We start from the raw sequence: 19,754 nt of genomic DNA, 5'->3' as shown, positions 1-19,754 counted from the left end.
GGACTGGAAGAGCACAGATATCAGGGAGGATTATAGGGCCGAATGGAATTAGAGCTAAAATGAGCAGATCTAAAAAAAGATCTAAAATGAACTTGCTACACTGCTGAACAGAGCCAACAAAATTCTGCCAAAAGAGGGCCTCAGATGTTTAGAGGACAAAGTTTTTGGAATACCAAATTAGAGTTTTAGTCAGAAATATTTTGCAATGGTAAAGCGGGAATGTATCTAGGTTTTCGCAGTACCTAACCTAAACTAAGGATAATCGTCAATGAACAGGAGGTGAAATTAACTCATTGATTGGAGCCATAAATTTTCCACCTCATCTCAACAATTGAACGTGACATCAGGAATGTAAATTAACATCATCAAAAAATTCTTCCTAGTCATTTAAGGCTGAGAAATTTAGTTTTTCATTGTAATCCAAGAAATAACAGACACGCAATAGTCTTCATTCAAAGTTTAAGTAAATTAATCCACGGATTAAAATAAAATTAATTGTCAATGGACTGCAGACACGACTGAAGTAAAAGAGTTATAGTTACAGTCAAACTACTGTAACGCTAAAGAGAAATTATTTAACTTTCCTAAGCTGGGACCCAAAATCAATGGCTCATTATGTTCTCAAGACCCATTTAATGCTGCACAGTAACAGAGCTTCCCAATTCTGTTCCTTTTTATTCGTGTCACCACACAACTGTTTGCCAATAGCGAGCAAATGTTAGTGCCACGTGGTTGGCCTCTGCAAGATCCTTTACAGTGCATGTGTCGTGCAGCACGGCACAGCTCAGGAGATGTGCCATAGTCTGGAGGCCCCGTCCGCACTAGCAGTCTGCAGCATCTTCAGTCTTCCTGACAAACAAGATGGAAAAACCCTGGACTATGAAAATAAAATATGTGGAAAACACAAATGTTAAATGCAAAATCTTTGGTATCGGGGCCACAGTTTATGGATTGACTACACCACAGGCGAACTGTAGTAGTTATTCAAACCCTATAACACAATGATTGTCTCACAGACAAAAACTGTGAAGATAATTGACAAAATAACAATAGGTCCTTACAATTAAAGCATTTGTAGGACCGTTGCAGGAAGGCTTAGAGCAGTTGTAAAGTCAACGTTTACAGCAGTTGTAAATGGTCAAGTGCACACAGATGCACTTGAATGTGCATGTGCACACATACACTCATTTTTTCTGATCCTCTGTCTTTCAGTAACACTACTCTTTCCCCTTATTTAGCCCTCTGCCACTGTTGCTTTTTTAATTCCCACTTCCCCAAAGCGGGAATTAAACCGCATCAGTATTTTTGCTTCTGACAACCTCCACCTCTCAGTAAAATACCTTTATTTCCCCCGCCCCTGCCTGTCAAACTTCCTTCTCTACCTACATGACAATGTGCATCTCATTGTCTGCAATTCCCCAAATCCCTGCCTCTCGGGTAGCAGATATGAAGTGATAGGGTGATGCACCGTTGCGTAGAAGGAATGTGAAAAACTAGAAAGAAAAAGATATATTCCTGTAATATGCAAGATTTATTCATTCACTGGATGTATACACATAATAGTATCTTGAGAATATACAAGCATATTAAAGTCAACAACAATATTTTTGTAATAATTACAAGGCAGGAGTGAAATAAATCAGGTCCACAGAAGCAGTGATTATAGGAATAACCAAAGTATTTTAACAGTGTAGAACAGTCATCAATTATTAGTAAAGACATTGATGTTACCTTAACAAAATTGGCAACTCCACAGGCTAACTGCAATAGTTGTTCGAACCCTACAAGACAATGATCGTCTCACAGACAAAAACTGTAAAGATAATTGATAAAATAACAATAGGTCCTTACAATTAAAGCATTTGTAGGATAGTTACAGGAAGGCTTAGAGCAGTTGTAAAGTCTAAAGAGGAACACAAAGGCTCCAACAATATCACCTGCATATTAATCATGGAAGCAAAAGATTCACTCCTAGTACATCTCCCTCTGCTGGACAGGCAGAGGAGAATCAACTCTGCTTCCAAAAACCAGACTCCAATATCTGTGCCGAGTCTCCAGCTAGCTGAATAATGTCCGTGATGAGAACTGATGCACTAGCAGTTGTTCAAAAGCCATCCTTCAGCTTTTTGTTTTGTGATTTGCATAGTTGGGAAACCCAAACTGTGAGATCATGATATTGGAATATTTCAAAGGCATGCTGCCGTAGATAGCTGCCAGCTGATTCAAACACCATGACCTCTGGAGGAGGTGCTCTGCACGGTGCCACATCCCATTGAAACCACTGTTGGAATCTTTTTCCAGGTTCCTCATGTCCACTGGCTTCACAAACACTCCTGATGGCTTCCCAGTGTACTTGGCAACTATGAAGTTCATGGCAATATCATCACAGTTTTGTGTTTTATCTATTAAAGCGTGGACAGCTGGGAGCTGGTCTTTAAATTTCTCAAGGTAAGCAGCGTGGAAAAATGCAGCTCCAATTAGCACCATGGAGTAGTGGTCACCACTTCTACCTGCCGCATTTTGGAGCTCAAAACTGCCGTAGCTATAAATTCCTGAAAATGTTGTCACATGCTTTCGAGGGACAAACCCCACTATTTGATCTGGAAATTGCTGAAAAACAAAATGAAGACACATTAAAGAAAATTATTTAATTAACAAGCTTTAAAAAAATGAACTCTGTACAAACTAAACGTAAGCATGCCACCTCAACTAATCAGGTTTCAATTTGAACCAATCAGATTTTATATCTTGATGAGGTTTCTTTTAACCACCAGCTCCCTCAAGATTAACAATTCAGCACAATCTGATCTTTCTTTAAAGAACCTCTCCCCCCCCCCCCCCCCCCCACCCCTTACAGCTGTTGTGCTTTTCTGCATCCTGCCATGTAGAGAATGAGGCCATGAAACAGTTGTGGGGGTCAAGGAGAAAGCAGAAGAGATTAAAATATATTTTGCAACGGTATTTCAGTTAGACAATACTAAAGAATCAAAGGGAATAATTAAATATCATCTCTTGATAATGAGCAGTAGGCAAACTAAGACTCATGATCTTTTGGTTGCACTCCAAAGACGTACAGATTTTTAGGTTATTTGGCTTGGTATAATGTGTAAATTGTCCCTAGAGTGTGTTAATGCGTGGGGATCGCTGGTCGGTGCGAATTCGGTGGGCCGAAGGGCCTGTTTCCATGCTGAATCTCTAAGATGAAAATGAGGATCCCTAAAGATGTGGCTACAGTGTCATAGAGTCTTACAGCGTGGAAACAGGCCTTTCGGCCCAATGTCCGCACGCCGACCAACATGTCCCATCTACACTAGTCCCACCTGCCTGTCTTTGGCCCATATCCTTCCAAACCTATCCTATCCATGTAGCTGTCCAAATGTTTTCTAAATGTTTGTACCTGCCTCAACTCCCTCCTCTGGTAGTTAGTTCCATATACCTACCATCCTCTGTGTAAAAAAGTTGCCCCTCCGGGTCCTATTAAATCTTTCCCCCTCGCCTTAAACCTGTGTCCTCTGGATCTAGATTCCCCAACTCTGGTAAAGACTCTGTGCATTTGCCCTACCTATTCCTCTCACAATCTTGTACACTTCTATAAGATCATCCCTCATCATCCTGCACTCAGAGGTAGCCCGCTCAACCTCTCCCGGAAGCCCAGGCCCTCGAATTCTGGCAACATCCTCGTAAATTGTCTCTGCACCCTTTCCAGCTTAACAACATATTTTCTTTAACAGGGTGACCAAAACTGACCGCGATACGCTGAACGTGGCCTCAACAGTGTCTTGTACAACTGTAACATAACCTCTCAACGTCTGTACTCAAAACTCTGACTGATGATGACCATAGTTATAATCTTACAAAAATACTTTATTTCTGAAAAAGGACTGGAAAACTGTTCCATAATATCTTTGTTCAAAAAGAGTGGAAGATAAAAAGTGGATAGCTTCAGATTCATTAGCCTAAATCATTGGGGATATTTTCAAGGGACCGCATGTATAGGAGAAATGTTACCTTTAGGAGATTCAAAAGATCATTGTCAGATGTCAAAGAATAATGAAAGAGAATTTTTCCCTCTCAATGCCTACACTCTAAACACAAATTGCTTGAAGAATACAAACGTTTTAGTGGCAGAATAAAGGTCTAAAGGTCATTTTTTTTAGACTGGCAGCTCAATATGCCAGGGGTTTAGTGTTTTAGATGTGATGGACAGGGAGGTAAAAGAGGTGGACGAGTTGCTTTACTAATCAGGGAGAATGTCACGGCGGTATTCAGAGAAAACATACTGGAGGGTACGTCTGCTGAGGCATTGTGAGTTGAGCTAAAAAAATAAGAAGTGAGCAATGACTAATGGGATTATATTATAGACCACCCAATAGCCAGTGGGAGATAGTGGATCAGATAAGTAGACGGATTATGGAAAGATGCAAGAACCGTAGGGTTGTTACAGTGGATGACTTTAACTTACCCAATATTCAATGGGAAATATTGGGGGTTAATATTCAGTGCAATAGATTAGACAGGGCAGAATTTTTTGGATGTATCCAAGGAGGTGTATCCAATGAAACCAAGGAGGTTTCCTTAAACATTCTGTGGATAGTCCAACTTGAGGAGGGACTATATTGAATATTGTATTGGAAAACGGACCCGGCCAGGTGACTGGTGTTACGGTGGAAGAACATTTTGGAGATAAAGAAGGTAGTTAATTGAGGCAAAGCAGATTACAACGTCATTAGGCAGGAGCTAGGGAGATTGGGAGCAGCTATTATTGGGGAAACGCCACATGTGGCATGTGGGAATCGTACAAAGGTCAGATGAAGGTGAGTGCAGGATCAGCATGTTCCAGTAAGGAAGAGCGGTAAGGATGATCAAGGAGGTTATAAACTTGGCCAGGAAGAAAATGGAAGCTTATGTCAGGTTAAAGAAGGTGGCATCAGATCGACCTGATGAGGAATATAAAGCAAGTAGGAAAGAACTCGAGTGGGAGATTAGAAGTGCCATAAAGAGCCATGAAATATCATTGATAAGTCAGATTAAGGAAAATCTTAATACTTTTTATATGCTTGTTAAAAACAAGATGGGATCCAGGGAGAAGGTAGGACCGCGAAAGGATAAAGGAGGGTATCTATGCGTGGAGTCTGGGAATGGAGTTTGTACGTTCTCCCCGTGACCTGCGTGGGTTTACTCCGAGATCTTCGGTTTCCTCCCACACTCCAAAGACGTACAGGTATGTAGGTTAATTGGCTGGGTAAATGTAAAAATTGTCCCTAGTGGGTGTAGGATAGTGTTAATGTACGGGGATCACTGGGCGGCACGGACTTGGAGGGCCGAAAAAAGGCCTGTTTCCGGCTGTATATATATGATAATGTAGGCGAGGTGCTGAATGAGTACTTTGCATCTATATTCACTGGGGAGAAGGAATTGGAGGACAGCAAAATCAACGTGGAGATCACAAATATGCGAGGGCAGTTTGAGATTGAGATGGTGGTGGTGCTGAGGCTCTTGAAGAAAAGTCCCTAGGGTGTGATGGGATCTATCTCATGTTATCGAGGAAGGCAAGAGAGGAGATTGCGGGGGCCTTGAGGATCTTTGTTTCTTCTTTATCCACGTTGAGGTCCTGGCAGAGTGGCCAATGTCATTCCTTTGCTTAAGAAGGGAAATAGAGAGAATCCAAGGAACTGGAGGCAGGTGAACCTCACATCAGTGATCGGGAAACTATTGGAGAGAATTCTTTGAGATAGGATTCACTCCCATTTGGAACAGAATTATAGATAGCCAGCACAGCTTTGTACACGGCAGATTGTCTCTTTCTAACTTGATTCAGGTTTATTGAGGAGGTGGCAAAGGTAGGGGGGGGTGGATGTTGTACACATGGATTTTAGTGAGGCTTTTGATAAGGTCCCTCATGTTAGGCTGCTCCAGAAGGTTAAGATGCGTGGGATTTACGGTGACTTGGTTGTTATGGAAGATAGAGGGTTGTGGTAGAAGGAAGATATTATGGCTGGAGGTCTGTGAACAGTGGAGTTCCACAGGGATTTGTGCTGGGACCTCTGCTGTTTGTGATGTGTATAGATAGATGACTTGGACATAAATGTAGATGGGTTTGTGAGTATGTTTTTGGATTATATCAAAATTGGAGAAGTTGCAGACAAGGAGGAAGTGTCTCGTAAGATACAACAGAATACAGATCAGCTGCAGAAATAGGCGGATGGCAAATGGAGTTTAATCTGAGCAAGTGAGAACCTTTTATTGCATGCTAACCAGTCAGTGGAAAAACAATACATGATTACAATCGAGCTGTCCACAGTGTACAGATACATGATAAAGGGAATAACATTTACTGCAAGGTAAGGTCCGATTAAAGATCTCCAATGAGCTAGATAGAAGCTCAGGACTGCTCCCTAATTTGTTGGTAGGACGGTGCAGTTGCCTGATAACAGCTGGGAATAAACTGTCCCTGAATCTGGAAGTGTGCGTTGTCTCATTTCTATACCTCTTGCCTGACGGGAGAAGGGAGAGGCTGGGTGAGAGCGTCTTGATTATGCAGGTGGCCTTACCGAGGCAGCGTGAGTTGTAAATGGAGTGTAAATGCTGTGATGGATCCCAATGTAATACTTTCTAGGGCACGTCTGCAGAAGTTGGTGAGAGTTGTTGGCGACGTGCCGAACATCCTAAGCCTAAGGCTTACCAGAAGGCTGTCTGGGTTAGAGGGTTTCTGCTGCAAGGAGAGGTTGAATAAACTTGGATTGTTTTCTCTGGAACGTCAGAGGTCGAGGGGAGACTTGATAGGAGTATATAAAATGATGAGAGGCATAGATAGGGTCAGTAGTCAGATCCCTTTTTTTCCCCAGGGTGGAAATGTCCAACACTGAAAGGCACAGCTATATGGTGAGAGGGGGAAAGTTTATTGGAGATGTGTGGGGCAATTTTTTTTTACACAAAGTGGTAGGGGCCAGGAATGCTTTGCTATTAGTTGTGGTGGAGGCAGCTACAATAGTGCTGTTTTAGAGGATTTTATACAGATACATGGAAGGGTAGGAATAGAGGGAAAAGTATCATGTGCAGCCAGGTGATATCAGTTTAACCGTGCCTCATGTTTGACGCAAACATTGGGGGCAGATGGAACCTTTCCTGTGCTGCACTGTGTCTTTAATTAGTCTCAACCTACTATTCCAAAACATTCATATCATATCATATCATATATATACAGCCGGAAACAGGCCTTTTCGGCCCACCAAGTCCGTGCCGCCCAGCGATCCCCGTACATTAACACTATCGTACACCCACTAGGGACAATTTTTACATTTACCCAGCCAATTAACCTACATACCTGTACGTCTTTGGAGTGTGGGAGGAAACCGAAGATCTCGGAGAAAACCCACGCAGGTCACGGGGAGAACGTACAAACTATTGCTGGGTAAACTATTGGGATTCCCCCAAGTAGGATTTTTATTTTATGCTTCTTCAGCAAGTTAATCTCCCAATCAGAAAAACATTTAGAAACATACCTGCCACACGGAAAAGGCAAAATCAAGGTCGTAGGCACTAATTAAAATATCATCATCAACCATCAAGACGGCTGTCAAGAAGAAAAATGTCACATTAAGAAATAGTACTTTAGCAATAAGGTTATCAGACAATTCATAACATGTTTAAGGTTAAACAGAAGAACTTTGGACCATTTGCCTGACCAGTTTTCCATTTTGTTTCTTTTCAACCCTGCCCGCTCACTCTGTCCACTCCCATCACATCAACTATTTCTCCAGGATTGTTAATTATTGCCCATTAGAATGTATAACTGGTCAGTTTAACGGCATTATATAGTGACATTTTGTGCCCAACTCCAATGTTTTTGAGCAAAAAATCTTTGCAGAGAACTGCTGCCTGTCTACTTTGCTATCAACTCCGATTTAGACTTCCTCCCTTAGAGAACAATTTGAAAAAACTCATTATAATCATCGGTAGACCCAAAATGCTAGAGTAACTCGGCGGGAGAGGCGGCGTCTCTGAAGAGGAGGAATCCACATGAATAATTATAATCAGTTATATTCATAAAATAACAACATTGAAAAGGCATTTGGACATGTCTATGGATACGAAAGGTCGAGAGGGATACATCAAAATGCAGGCAGGTGGGACTAGTGTAGATGGGTCAGCATGGGCAAGTTGAGCCAAAGGGCCTGTTTCCATTCCGTATCACTATAATCTAGAAAATGTTAATTAGGTGGCCTTGAAACTATTTCTGAAAAGAACATAAAAATATGAGCAAGGTCACCTAACACCTCAAGGTTGCCCTGCTATTTGATACTGGCTGGTCTAACTCCGACCACAAATCCTCTTCTGAGTTAGAGCCCTCAAACTTCCGAGCTTTCAAAAATGTATCTATCTTCACTTTAAATAACTCTACTAAACTAGCCTCCACAATTCCTAGGGCAGAGAACTCACTGCTTTCTGCAAGAAGAAATTTATACACACCTTGTGCCATTTAAGAGACTTTTGGGTAGGTCTTTGGATATGCAGGCGAAAAGAGGGATATGGATTATGTGCAGGCAGGTAAGAGTTTGGCTTGACATCATGTTAGGCACAGACATTGCGGGCTGAAGGGCCTGTTCTTGTGCTGTACTGTTATAGGTTTTAAATGACCGGCTTCTTATCCTGAAATGAGGTCACCCCTTTTGAGACTCGCACTCTGGTGAAAACATCATGACATCTAACCTGTCGTATTCCCTTTAAGATCTTAAGTTTCAATAAGATGATCCCTCATTCAAAATCCTAAGAACACAGACCTATCTTGTTTAACCTTTGCTTATGTGACAATCGTCTCATACCAGGAATTAGCCTGATGAATCATTTTTGGACTACTTCCAACGCTGCTATATCCTTTCTCATCTAAAGAGACTAAAACTGTGTGGCCTCACCAACACCCTACACAATTGTAACAAAATTCCACAACTTCTAAGCTCCAACCTTTTGCAATAAAATATCCCATTTGATTTGATTTTTAGAGATACAGCGCGGAAACAGGCCCTTCGGTCCACCGAGTCCGCGCCGCCCAGCGATCCCCGCACATTAACACTATCTATCCGACACACACTAGGGACAATTTTTTTACATTTACCCAGTCAATTAACCTACATACCTGTACGTCTTTGGAGTGTGGGAGGAAACCGAAGATCTCGGAGAAAACCCACGCAGGTCACGGGGAGAACGTACAAACTCCGTACAGACGGCGCCCGTAGTCAGGATCGAACCTGAGTCTCCGGCGCTGCATTCGCTGTAAGGCAGCAATACCGCTGCGCCACCGTGCTGCCCTCTTAACTACTTATATTCGCTTGCTAACCTTTTGTTATTCATGCTCAAATCACCAAGATCCCCGGTACTTCTTTATTTAAAAAAAATCAGCCTTTTCATGTATCTTACCAAAGTGCATATGCTCACATTTTCCATATGAAACTGCCATTTTTTGGCCCCATCACTACCAAATCAGATCCTGTGACTCTGCACAATATCTATCTGTCACATTATCTGCATGACAACTTGCCCTTCCAACTATATCAAGGTGGAAACAAAATGATTCCGCAATCTAGACCACTAAAAGCAAGTATAAACTGTGACTGCATAGACAAAACAATGGACCTTTTAAAAAGATAAAAGAAAGGACCAAACACTGTAAAATATCACCTGGATACAAGGGCATAATTGCTATAATTTCTCCATTATGGAGAGGTTAGGTTACAAGGGCACTTGCTGAGACAAATTTGGTCTCAAACAGTTTTGGGGAAAATTGAAAAAAATAAGCCAGATACGACCAAGATTAACATTTCATTCAATTTTACCTTTCGTTTCCAAGTCGGGAAATGGCTCCAGCCGGTTCCGCATTCTATTCACCGTCTGCTCCTTAAAAAGCACTGGAATGGGATGTGGCCCCAGTGAATCCCATAAATCTTTTGGAGGTTTTATTCCAACACTATTCCAGACGACTATGATTTTGTGCAGACTCGGAATGGCCTGGTAATGATTCAGTAGTTTAAGAAGTAGGTCTGTCCTATTGTAGGACTGCATGATAATGGTGAAGGAATTACGAATATCAACTTTCTGGTCATCTTCCTCTCTACGGACCACCGTAGCTCCACTTTCCACAACTTTGGGCAGTAACGTGGTCAAGACAGCTCCCACAATGAGGACAATTAGAACGGCCATCACTAAATACGAGGGAAGAGTCCCACTGCCAAACAGTCGTCTTGTAAATCTGTGAATGGCAAACATAGTTTTTGAGTAAGATATTGAAAATTATGCTCATTCATTTAAGCTCTCTTCCAGATCCCAAATGACCCATCTACTGCAGTTGAGACAAATCTCCTAGAGTTCTACTAACAGGACTAATTAATAAAATTAATATTTTAAAAAAATGTTTTTTAGCCAAATAACCTTTTTGTCACATCTGATCCTAATTTAGGCACCTTCACTAAAGTGTGTTAAGAACAAATAATCACAAATTTACATTCCTTTATGACTGTGTGCACAGCCAGGATATCCTTCTATTGGACATTAGAGTAGCCATATAATTCTTACATATTTAAACAATTATATTATCACACCTTTCATTACAAACAGCAAGTAAGAAGAAATCTTTATTATCTCATCAGGTCAATAATTACTTCAAATCTCCTTTAGGTACTTTTAGTCTCAGTAAGAATATTTTCTACTCAAGGGGTGGCGCAGTGGTAGTAGAAGAGTGGGGATATAATAGGCAGACGAAGACCATTATTTTCTTACCCTCCTAATTCGCACTGGTCAACTCAATTTTACGATACATATTATTTCTAGGAAGGTGTTGTGCCTTTTAACATGAAAGCAAGCAGTTTGGTGTGTTTATCATTTTCTATTAACAGCTGTTCTATTTAAACAAATATCACTGGCAAGTAGCAGGATGGCTGACATGTACGTTTAGTGACTTACAGTAATTAGAAAAGTACATTTCAGTTACCATTGAAATGTCAAAATGGCAAGGGGGGGAGGTGGAAAGGGGGGGGAGGGGGGGAGGTGGAAAGGGGGGGGAGGGGGGGGAGGTGGAAAGGGGGGGGAGGTGGAAAGGGGGGGGAGGGGGGGAGAGGGGGGGGAGGAGGTGGAAAGGGGAGGGAGGGGAGGGGGGGAGGAGGTGGAAGGGAGGGGGAGGGGGGGAGGTGGAGGGGGAGAGGGTGAATTATAGCCTTCAAACCAAGTTCAGGTATCCCAAGAATGTAATGTGCTGTGTGACCTCGCTTTCAAAAAAATCCCCAGTATTTTTTTTAAGAACCATACCCGAGTTTCCACTGCAGTTTGCCTTGTTTTTTTTTTGTAAGAAACCACGTCCCCATTGAAAGTGATTTGGAAATATAGAGGGCCAGTTCTGCATGCATTTGGCTGCAAGAATATATTTATAAGAACCCGTCCTGTTTGTGCAAGCGGCGGAAGACGCACCAGCCTACATGTGGATTTAATGTAACAGGGAGATTCGTGGGGATGAATGAACCAAAGGGATGAGTTATTGTGCACAGACAGACAATGCAGATGGAAACTGGATGAAGAATGGGTGACAACAGCAGCAGCAGCAGCAGCAGCCACAGATCCCCACACCGCTTCTACACAGCAACATTACAACGAGCGGCCCAGATTTCAGTGGTGGGGTGTTTTTTTCCCCAGCCAATATATAATTTAGGCCTCAGCTTCCGGAGCTGTAGAACCGAAGGAGCTGCTGTTGAAGCATAGCAATGGTATTGCAATGGCAAAGGCAAGAGCAACCGCGCCAGGCAGTGCGGGGGAGTCGAAGGGAAGGGCTCTCCGCTTGCAACCCCACCTCCTCCACACTGAGCAACGCGGGGAACGTATTTAGCATCAAGTTTTTTTTGCAATAAATCCACTAATCGTGGTCGCTAGAACCCACCTCATGACACAGCGGCCCCACATCCGCGTCCACAGCTCACACCTGAGCCTGCAGAGCTCATGCGCGGCCGGCCGGCCGGACACACGTCCCTCCCTCCCTCCCTCCCCACAGACATTCACTTTCAACCACAATTACCAGGTTTCTCACCAGCAAAGGAAATAAAGAGCAACAAAAAAAAAACAACAAGTTCATTCGTCACTTCACTTTACATCCAGCTAAAGAGAACAAGTCTCACAGTATGTGGTGGCCGCTTGTAACAATGTTATTTAAGGTTCTAACTTGGCTTTTATTTTATGGGTAAATTATGCACCACTCTTGCTTTTCATCCACAGCTTTTACAGACGATAGGTGCAGGAGTAGGTCATTTTAACCCTTCGAGTTAAGTATACCTTCATTCACTGTGTATAAGAAAATAACTGCAGATGCTGGTACAAATCTACGGTATTTATTCACATCACCCATTCCTTCTCTCCTGAGATGCTGCTTTACCTGCTGAGTTACTCCAGCATTTTGTGAATAAATTCCGCCATTCACTGTGATTATGGCTGATCATTCACAATCAATACCCCATTCCTGCCTTCTCCCCATATCCCTTGACTCTGCTTTCTTTAAGAGCTCTATCTAACTCTCTCTTGAAAGCATCCAGAGAATTAGCCTCCACTGCCTTCTGAGGCAGAGAATTCCACAGATTCACAACTCTCTGACTGAAAAAGTTTTTCCTCATCTCCATTCTAAATGGCCTACCCCTTATTCTTAAACTGTGACCCCTGGTTCTGGACTCCCCCAACATCGGGAACATGTTTTCTGCCTCTAACGTATCCAATCCCTTAATAAACTTATATGTTTCAATAAGATCCCCTCTCATCTTTCTAAATTACAGAGTATACAAGCCCAGTCGCTCCAGTCTTTCAACATACAACAGTCCCGCCATCCTGGGAATTAACCTGGTGAACCTACACTGCACTCCCTCAATAGCAAGAATGTCCTTCCTCAAATTTGGAGACCAAAAGTGCACACAATACTCCAGGTGTGGTCTCACCAGGGCCCTGTACAACTACAGAAGGACCTCTTTGCTCCTATACTCAACTCCTCTTGTTATGAAGGCCAACATGTCAACAGTTTTCTTTACTGCCTGCTGGACCTGCATGCTCACTTTTGGTGCAACTCAGCTGCTTAATACTTTAGAAAAGAAAGATCAAAATAAACCTCACCTAAAGAATGTTGATTTTTTTTAACACTGAATTTTCTCAAGTACTGTAAATAAGAATAAGGCACACCACTAGTCACAGGCCTCTAGTCCAAAAAACACCTTTCACCTCGATCCTCTACTTCCTTTCCATGAAGCCAATTCGGTATCCAGCTAGCTAGCTCTCCCTGGATTTCATTTGTTCTAACTTTATCGGGCAGCCTACCATGCAGAACCTCATCAACGGTTTGCTGGAGTCCATACAGGCAACATCTGCGGCTTTGACCTTAATCCTGAAGAAATAGATTGTTTCATCATTGTTACTGTCTGTAGATTTTGCAAGGGCTGTTTTTATAGAGACATTTGTTTCAGGAACATTGTTCCAAACAAATTGAACTAAATAAATTATTTAAATAATTTATGATTACACTCGTTTGCACACATCCAGCTTCACAACATCGCCGAACCCAACATATACTCCTTTGCTGCGTGGCTCTCTGGAAGTGGGAGAAGTGTCTGAAGAACGGTCTCGACCCGAAAAGTCACCCATTCCTTCTATCCAAAGATGCTGTCTGTCCCACTGAGTTACTCCAACATTTTTAGTGTCTATCTTCGGTGTAAACCAGTATCTGCAGTTCCTTCCTGGAACATCTCTGGAAGTGGCCGTGCTTGGTTTCTTTGTTAACTTTTCAATTACAGTTAAAGCAACAGTTTGTTCCTACATTCTGCAACACGGAAACCCATGACGAAATTTCCTTGGACCCTTTTTTTCTTCAATGGCACGTTCTAGGTCACCCATTTCTATCTCTTCACTAAAAAAAAACAGAACCTGTAAAATGCTTAGCAGTCTTTTGGAAAAGCAAGTTCTGGATTGTGTAAAAATATTAAGGATTATTAGGATTAGTGTAAATGGGAGGTTGATGGTCAGTGTCCTTTTGGGGGGGATGAGATGCTGCTGCAACTCTTTGTGACACTATCTATGCTTTGTGACTTTTCCCCTGAAAAGTCGAGCTGCTCCTCCTTCTAAACTCTTTTGAATGTTCTTAAACATAATTATATTCATGGGAACAGAGGATTAATTTATTACGACCTGTGGTCACAATTTAACCCACTAGCAACATAAAACATTGGAGCAAGGAACAGTCAATATGGCCCCTTGAACCTTTCGCACCATTCTATAAGATCATGCCTGATTAATTGCAGTTACCTGTCGTAATTCCCTTAGCGCCCATCAGCAGTCTTGAATACATCCAATATTAAGAAACCACATTCTTTTGGGGTAGAAAAATCCAAACACTCTTCTTATCTCGTTTTCCTATGACAAAAATTGCCGATATTAAACCCTGTATTAAGGGAAATAGCCTCTCAGTGCTTGTTCTATTGAACAATCTATACTAATTAAAAAATGCAGATAGACACAAAAAGCTGGTGTAACTCAGCGGGGTAGGCAGCATCTCCGGAGAGAAGGAATGGGTGACATTTCGGGACCCAGTTACTCCAGCTTTTTGTGTCTATCTGCAGTTTAAACCAGCATCTGCAGTTCCTTCTTACACAAAAAAAAACTGCAGGGGCTGGAAATTTGAAATAAAAGCAAAAAGCACTCAAAATGCAGGGCCGTTTTTACAGCATTATGGACCCCCGGGCAAAGCAGTTTACTGGGGCCCCTACCGTTACTCTCCCCCACCCCCCTTTCCCTACCAGCCCCCCCTGTCGTGCCGGCGAAAAGCACTTACCGAAAAGCACTTAGCGATGGACTTAGGGTGCTACATTGTTGCGAAAAGCACTTACAGATCGCTGTGAGAAGCACTTAGGGATGGAAAAGCAAAGCACTTAGGGAGCTAATTGTTGTGAAACAGATCGCTGTGAGAAGCACTTAGGGACCGAAAATGTTGCGAAAAAAGCACTTATTGAACCTACATTTTTAAAGTAGTATTTATTTATTGCAAGTCACTTAACATACACAGATCAGCATGGGGCCCCTATGCTCGTGGGGCCCCGGGCAAGTGCCCATCAGGCCCATGCGTTAAGACGGCCCTGTCAAAATGGCGGCAACGATGGCTGCCATGTTGTACTGCTCCTTGCTGTTTTGTATGTGTTTGTTCGTTTGTGTCGTCTGTGAAAATCCCACAAAGATCACTTTCATGAGGGAGGTACTCCTTAACATCAGATATACGGTACCTTTAAACATCGTTCCGAATTTCTTGCACTCCCTGGATTATTTGGACATAGGCGTCAGCGGGGCTGTGGCTGCGTTCAAGGTCTTGAAACAGAGGTGGACCCATGGGAAGAGCTCTGGAGCACTCACCCGACTCTGGCGACGAGGATTACGCACACCGCTCCCGAATATATTCCTTGCAAATCTACGCTCTCTCAACAAAGTGGACGAACTGCAACTCCTGCTCCGTTGCCCTGTGCTTCACTGAGACCTGGCTGTGCGAGTCGACCCTGGACAATGCGCTGCAACTGGCTGGCTTTCAACTACACAGAACGGACTGCGAGGCAGGGGCAGTGGGGAAATCAAGAAGAGGTGGAATATGCTTCTACACTAACCAGAACTGGTGCAGTGACATCACGGTACTGTCTAACTTCTGTTCCCCCAATCTAGAATCTTTCTTTATCAACTGCAAACCCATTTATTCTCCGAGGGAATTTACCTCTTTTATTCTCGCTGGAGTTTACATCCCCCCACAAGCCTGCATATGCGAGGGGCAAACGCAACTCGCTGACCAGCTATTGAGGGTAGAGAGTGACTTCCCATGGTCATTGTTTTGGGGGACTTCAACAAGGCTAACCTCTGTCGTGAACTCCCAAAGGACAGACTTCATGTTACCTGCCCCACCAGAGGTGAGAGAACACTTGGTCATTGTTACACTTCAACCAAGAACGCATATTGCTCTGTTCCCCAGGCGGCTCTGGGTCTCTCTGATCATTGTTTAGTTCACCTTATACACAACGACTTGCTGCCCAACATCAGTCTGGCCACTTCTCCATCTCCAACAATAGAAATTGAGGAGGAGGAGAGGCTATTCAGGAGACAGAAAAACCGGAAATCTCCAGGACTGGACAATGTTTCCCCCATTTCAAGGACCTTAAATGGGGGGCCACCATCGACTCCACAGTCAAAAAGGCCCAACAGAGGATGTACTTCCTGCGGCAGCTGAGGAAATACAATCTGCCACAGGCAATGATGGTCCAATTCTATACTGCTATCATTGAGTCCATCCTCAGCTTCTCCATCATGGTCTGGTTTGGCTCAGCCACCAAGCACAACAACTGGAGGCTGCAGCGAATCGTTCGATCAGCTGAGAAGATTGTTGGTTGCAACTTTCCCCCCCAATACGAACTGTACACTGCAAGGCCATGAAGCGAGAAGGCAAGATCATCTTTGACCCCTCTCACCCTGGCACAAACTCTTTGAAGCACTTCCCTCTGGAAGGCGACTCCGGACTGTCAAAGCAGCCACAGCCAGACATAAAAACAGCTTTTATTCCGCTAGTAGCTCTACTCAGTAACCAAAAGTCTGTAGTCTCATTAGCTCTGGTTTATTTCACTCACATGTTTAAAATGTAATGTCGTATTCTTAATGTTTTAATGTTTTATGCTTTATTCTTAATTGTTTACTGCATGTTCGTGTTGTTACTTGCGAGCGGGGCACCAAGGCACATTCATTCATTCATTCATTCATTCATTCATTCATTCATTCATTCATTCATTCATTCATTCATTCATTCATGTCAGGTGGCATAAAAATAGAAACAAAGCTAATGTTTCAGGTCTGAGGCCCATTGTCAGAACTATATATGAATTCTGCACATTTCAATCAGCTGACTCCATTATTCTTAATTCCAGAGAACGTTTTGTGTATTGTGTGCAGTTCTAATCCACTCATGGCAGGAAGGATGTGGAGGCTTTGGAGATGGTGCAGGGGTGGTTTACCAAAACACCGCCTGGATTAGAAGGTTTCAGCTGCAAGGAGAGCTTAGATAAACTTGGATTGTTTTAGACAATAGGTGCAGGAGTAGGTCATTCGGCCCTTCAAGCCAGCACCGCCATTCAATGTAATCATGGCTGATCGGTCACAATCAGTGCCCCGTTCCTGGCTTCTCCCCAGACCCCCTGACTCCGCTATCATTAAGAGCTCTATCTAACTCTCTCTTGAAAGCATCCAGAGAATTGACCTCCACTGCCTTCTGAGAAAGAGAATTCCACAGATTTACAACTCACTGAGTGAAAAAGTTTTTCCTCATCTCCATCTAAATGGCCCACCCCTTATTCTTAAACCGTGGCCCCTGGTTCTGGACTCCCCCAACTTTGGGAACATGTTTCCTGCCTCTAGCTTGCCCGATCCCTTAATAATCTTATATGTTTCAATAAGATCCCCTCTCATCCTAAATTCCAGTGTATACAAGCCTAGTTGTTCCAGTCTTTCAACATACGACAGTCCCGCCATTCCGGGAATTAACCTAGTGAACCTACGCTGCACTCCCTCAATAGCAAGAATGTCCTTCCTCAAATTTGGAGACCAAAACTGCACACAGTACTCCAGGTGCGGTCTCACTAGGGCCCTGTACAACTGCTGAAGGACCTCTTTGCTCCTGTACTCAACTCCTCTTGTCATAAAGGCCAACATGCCATTAGCTTTCTTCACTGCCTGCTGTACCTGCATGCTAACTTTAAGTGACTGATGAACAAGGACACCCAGATCTCTTTGTACTTCCCCATCTCCTAACTTGACACCATTCAGATAATAATCTGCTTTCCTGTTCTTACCTCCAAAGTGGATAACCTCACATTTATCCACATTAAACTGCATCTGCCATGCATCTGCCCATTCACACAACCTGTCCAAGTCACCCTGCATCCTCATAGCATCCTCCTCACAGTTCACACTGCCACCCAGCTTTGTGTCATCCGCAAATTTGCTAATGTTACTTTTAATCCCTTCATCTAAATCATTAATGTATATTGTAAATAGCTGCGGTCCCAGCACCAAAGTTGGGACATTATGATACAGTTGTCCAAGACATTATGAGGCCGTGTTTGGAGTATTGTGTTTAGATTTGGTCACCCTGCAGTCTGAAGAAGGGTCTTGACCCAAAACGTCACCCATTCCTTCTCTCCCAGAGATGCTGCCTGTCCCGCTGAGTTACTCCAGCATTTTGTGTCTATTGTTGGGTGCTTCACCCTGCTTCAGACTGTGGAAGGGTCCTGACCTGAAACATCACCTGTCCATGTTTGCCAGAGATGCTGCTTGGCCTGCTGAGTTACTCCAGCACTTTGTGCCTTTTAAAAAAAAAGCTTAAATAGTAGCTTACTTTCCCACCGAGTTTTGTAACACCATAAAAATGGAAAGATTACACGTTGTCTTCTAATCCTAACCACTGATTTAAATTGTTAACGGTTGAGTCAGAAAGCAGTGATTGTTACAGTGCGCATTCAGTCCAAACATGCTAATCAAAATTGATTTATTTATTCTTACTGTCAGTGTTCCATTCAATACATAATCCTGAATCCATGCCTGTCTATATTATCCACTTTACCAAGAGACATATTTTTGTAATAACAACTTGGGTGGCAGATTATTGAATGCTTAAAATCATAATAATTATCCATCTCACCTTTACTTATTCAAGGTTTCAAGGTCAGTTTATTGTCACATGTACCAATTAAGGTACAGTGAAATTTGAGTTACCATATAGCCATACTCAGTGAAAAGCAACAAGACACACAGCCACATAAAATAAAAGTTAACATAAACATCCACCGTATCTGCATATTAACACAAATTGAGTAGGAAAAAAAACTGCAGATGCTGGTTTAAATCGAAGGTAGACACTAAATGCTGGAGTAAGTCAGCGGGTCAGGCAGCATCCCAGGAGAGAAGGAATGGGTGATGTTTCGGGTCAAGACCCTTCTTCAGGCTCAAGAAGTCTGAAGAAGGGTCTCGACCCGAAACGTCACCCATTCTTTCTCTCCCGAGATGCTGCCTGACCCGCTGAGTTACTCCAGCATTTTGTGTCTATCTTCGATTTATCACAAATTGATTTGTCAAACATGATTTCCCTTAAAAAAGCACCAGGTAAATTATCAGGTAAACAGAGAAAACAGTTTAAGGATGTTATCTAAGCCTCCTTGAAAAAGGAACATCTGTTGGAAAAAGAACATGGAGATTCTTGGACCATGACAGCTGAAAATAAAAAAAGGTACATTTGGGTAGTCATCTAAGACCTCGGGTTTCTTTGTCAGGGACACAAGGAAACCCAGCCAAAATTGTTAAAGAGGGTACAAGCTCCCACAGTGCCCGCCCACCTGCCTACTGCAACTCTGATATTGCCTGGCAGGCTCACAAGTGGCTCCCCAACCACCTCACAATCCAGACTTGGAAAGGATGCAAGTCATCCTCGACATTGAGGATAGACATAAAATGCTGGAGTAACTCAGCGGGACTGGCAGCATCTCTGGAGAGAAGGAATGGATGACGTTTCCGGTCGAGACCCTTCTTCAGAGAGAGAGTCAGGGGAGAACGAGACACAGAGATAAGGAAGTGTAAGGTGTGAAAACACGACAAAGGGGATGCAGCTCAAGGAAAATGTACCAAGACTGTGAGGATTTGTCTTGGAAGGAGACTCAGTAACTCAACTTGTGACATCA

The 19,754-nt window shown here is 43.0% G+C and overlaps 1 protein-coding gene across 1 annotated transcript; it reads right to left on the bottom strand.

The window, feature by feature from the left end:
- Window positions 1-1,519: 1,519 nt before the first annotated feature.
- extl2 (exostosin-like glycosyltransferase 2) lies at window positions 1,520-11,999 on the bottom strand. The gene is made up of 4 exons (XM_078408034.1): window positions 11,918-11,999; window positions 9,831-10,243; window positions 7,503-7,573; window positions 1,520-2,610 (listed from the first exon to the last, which is right to left on the bottom strand). Exons 1-4 carry the CDS (start codon window positions 11,938-11,940, stop codon window positions 2,119-2,121), a joined length of 999 nt encoding a protein of 332 aa, XP_078264160.1. The 5' UTR covers window positions 11,941-11,999; the 3' UTR covers window positions 1,520-2,118.
- Between the last annotated feature and the right edge of the window lie 7,755 nt (window positions 12,000-19,754).

The sequence above is a fragment of the Rhinoraja longicauda genome, chromosome 11 (assembly GCF_053455715.1).
Source record: "Rhinoraja longicauda isolate Sanriku21f chromosome 11, sRhiLon1.1, whole genome shotgun sequence".
Lineage (NCBI taxonomy): Eukaryota > Metazoa > Chordata > Chondrichthyes > Rajiformes > Arhynchobatidae > Rhinoraja > Rhinoraja longicauda.
This window is presented reverse-complemented; position numbering and strand designations above follow the sequence as displayed.

What these genes read in the sequence shown, in the direction of transcription:
- extl2 (XM_078408034.1), bottom strand. Translation starts at nt 11,940, where the DNA reads ATGTGGGGCCGCTGTGTCATGAG. An exon ending in TCCCGACTTGGAAACGAAAG is followed by an intron (nt 7,574 to 9,830) that starts GTAAAATTGAAT and finishes TCTTCTTGACAG; the next exon opens with CCGTCTTGATGGTTGATGAT. An exon ending in TTGCCTTTTCCGTGTGGCAG is followed by an intron (nt 2,611 to 7,502) that starts GTATGTTTCTAA and finishes TTTGTTTTTCAG; the next exon opens with CAATTTCCAGATCAAATAGT.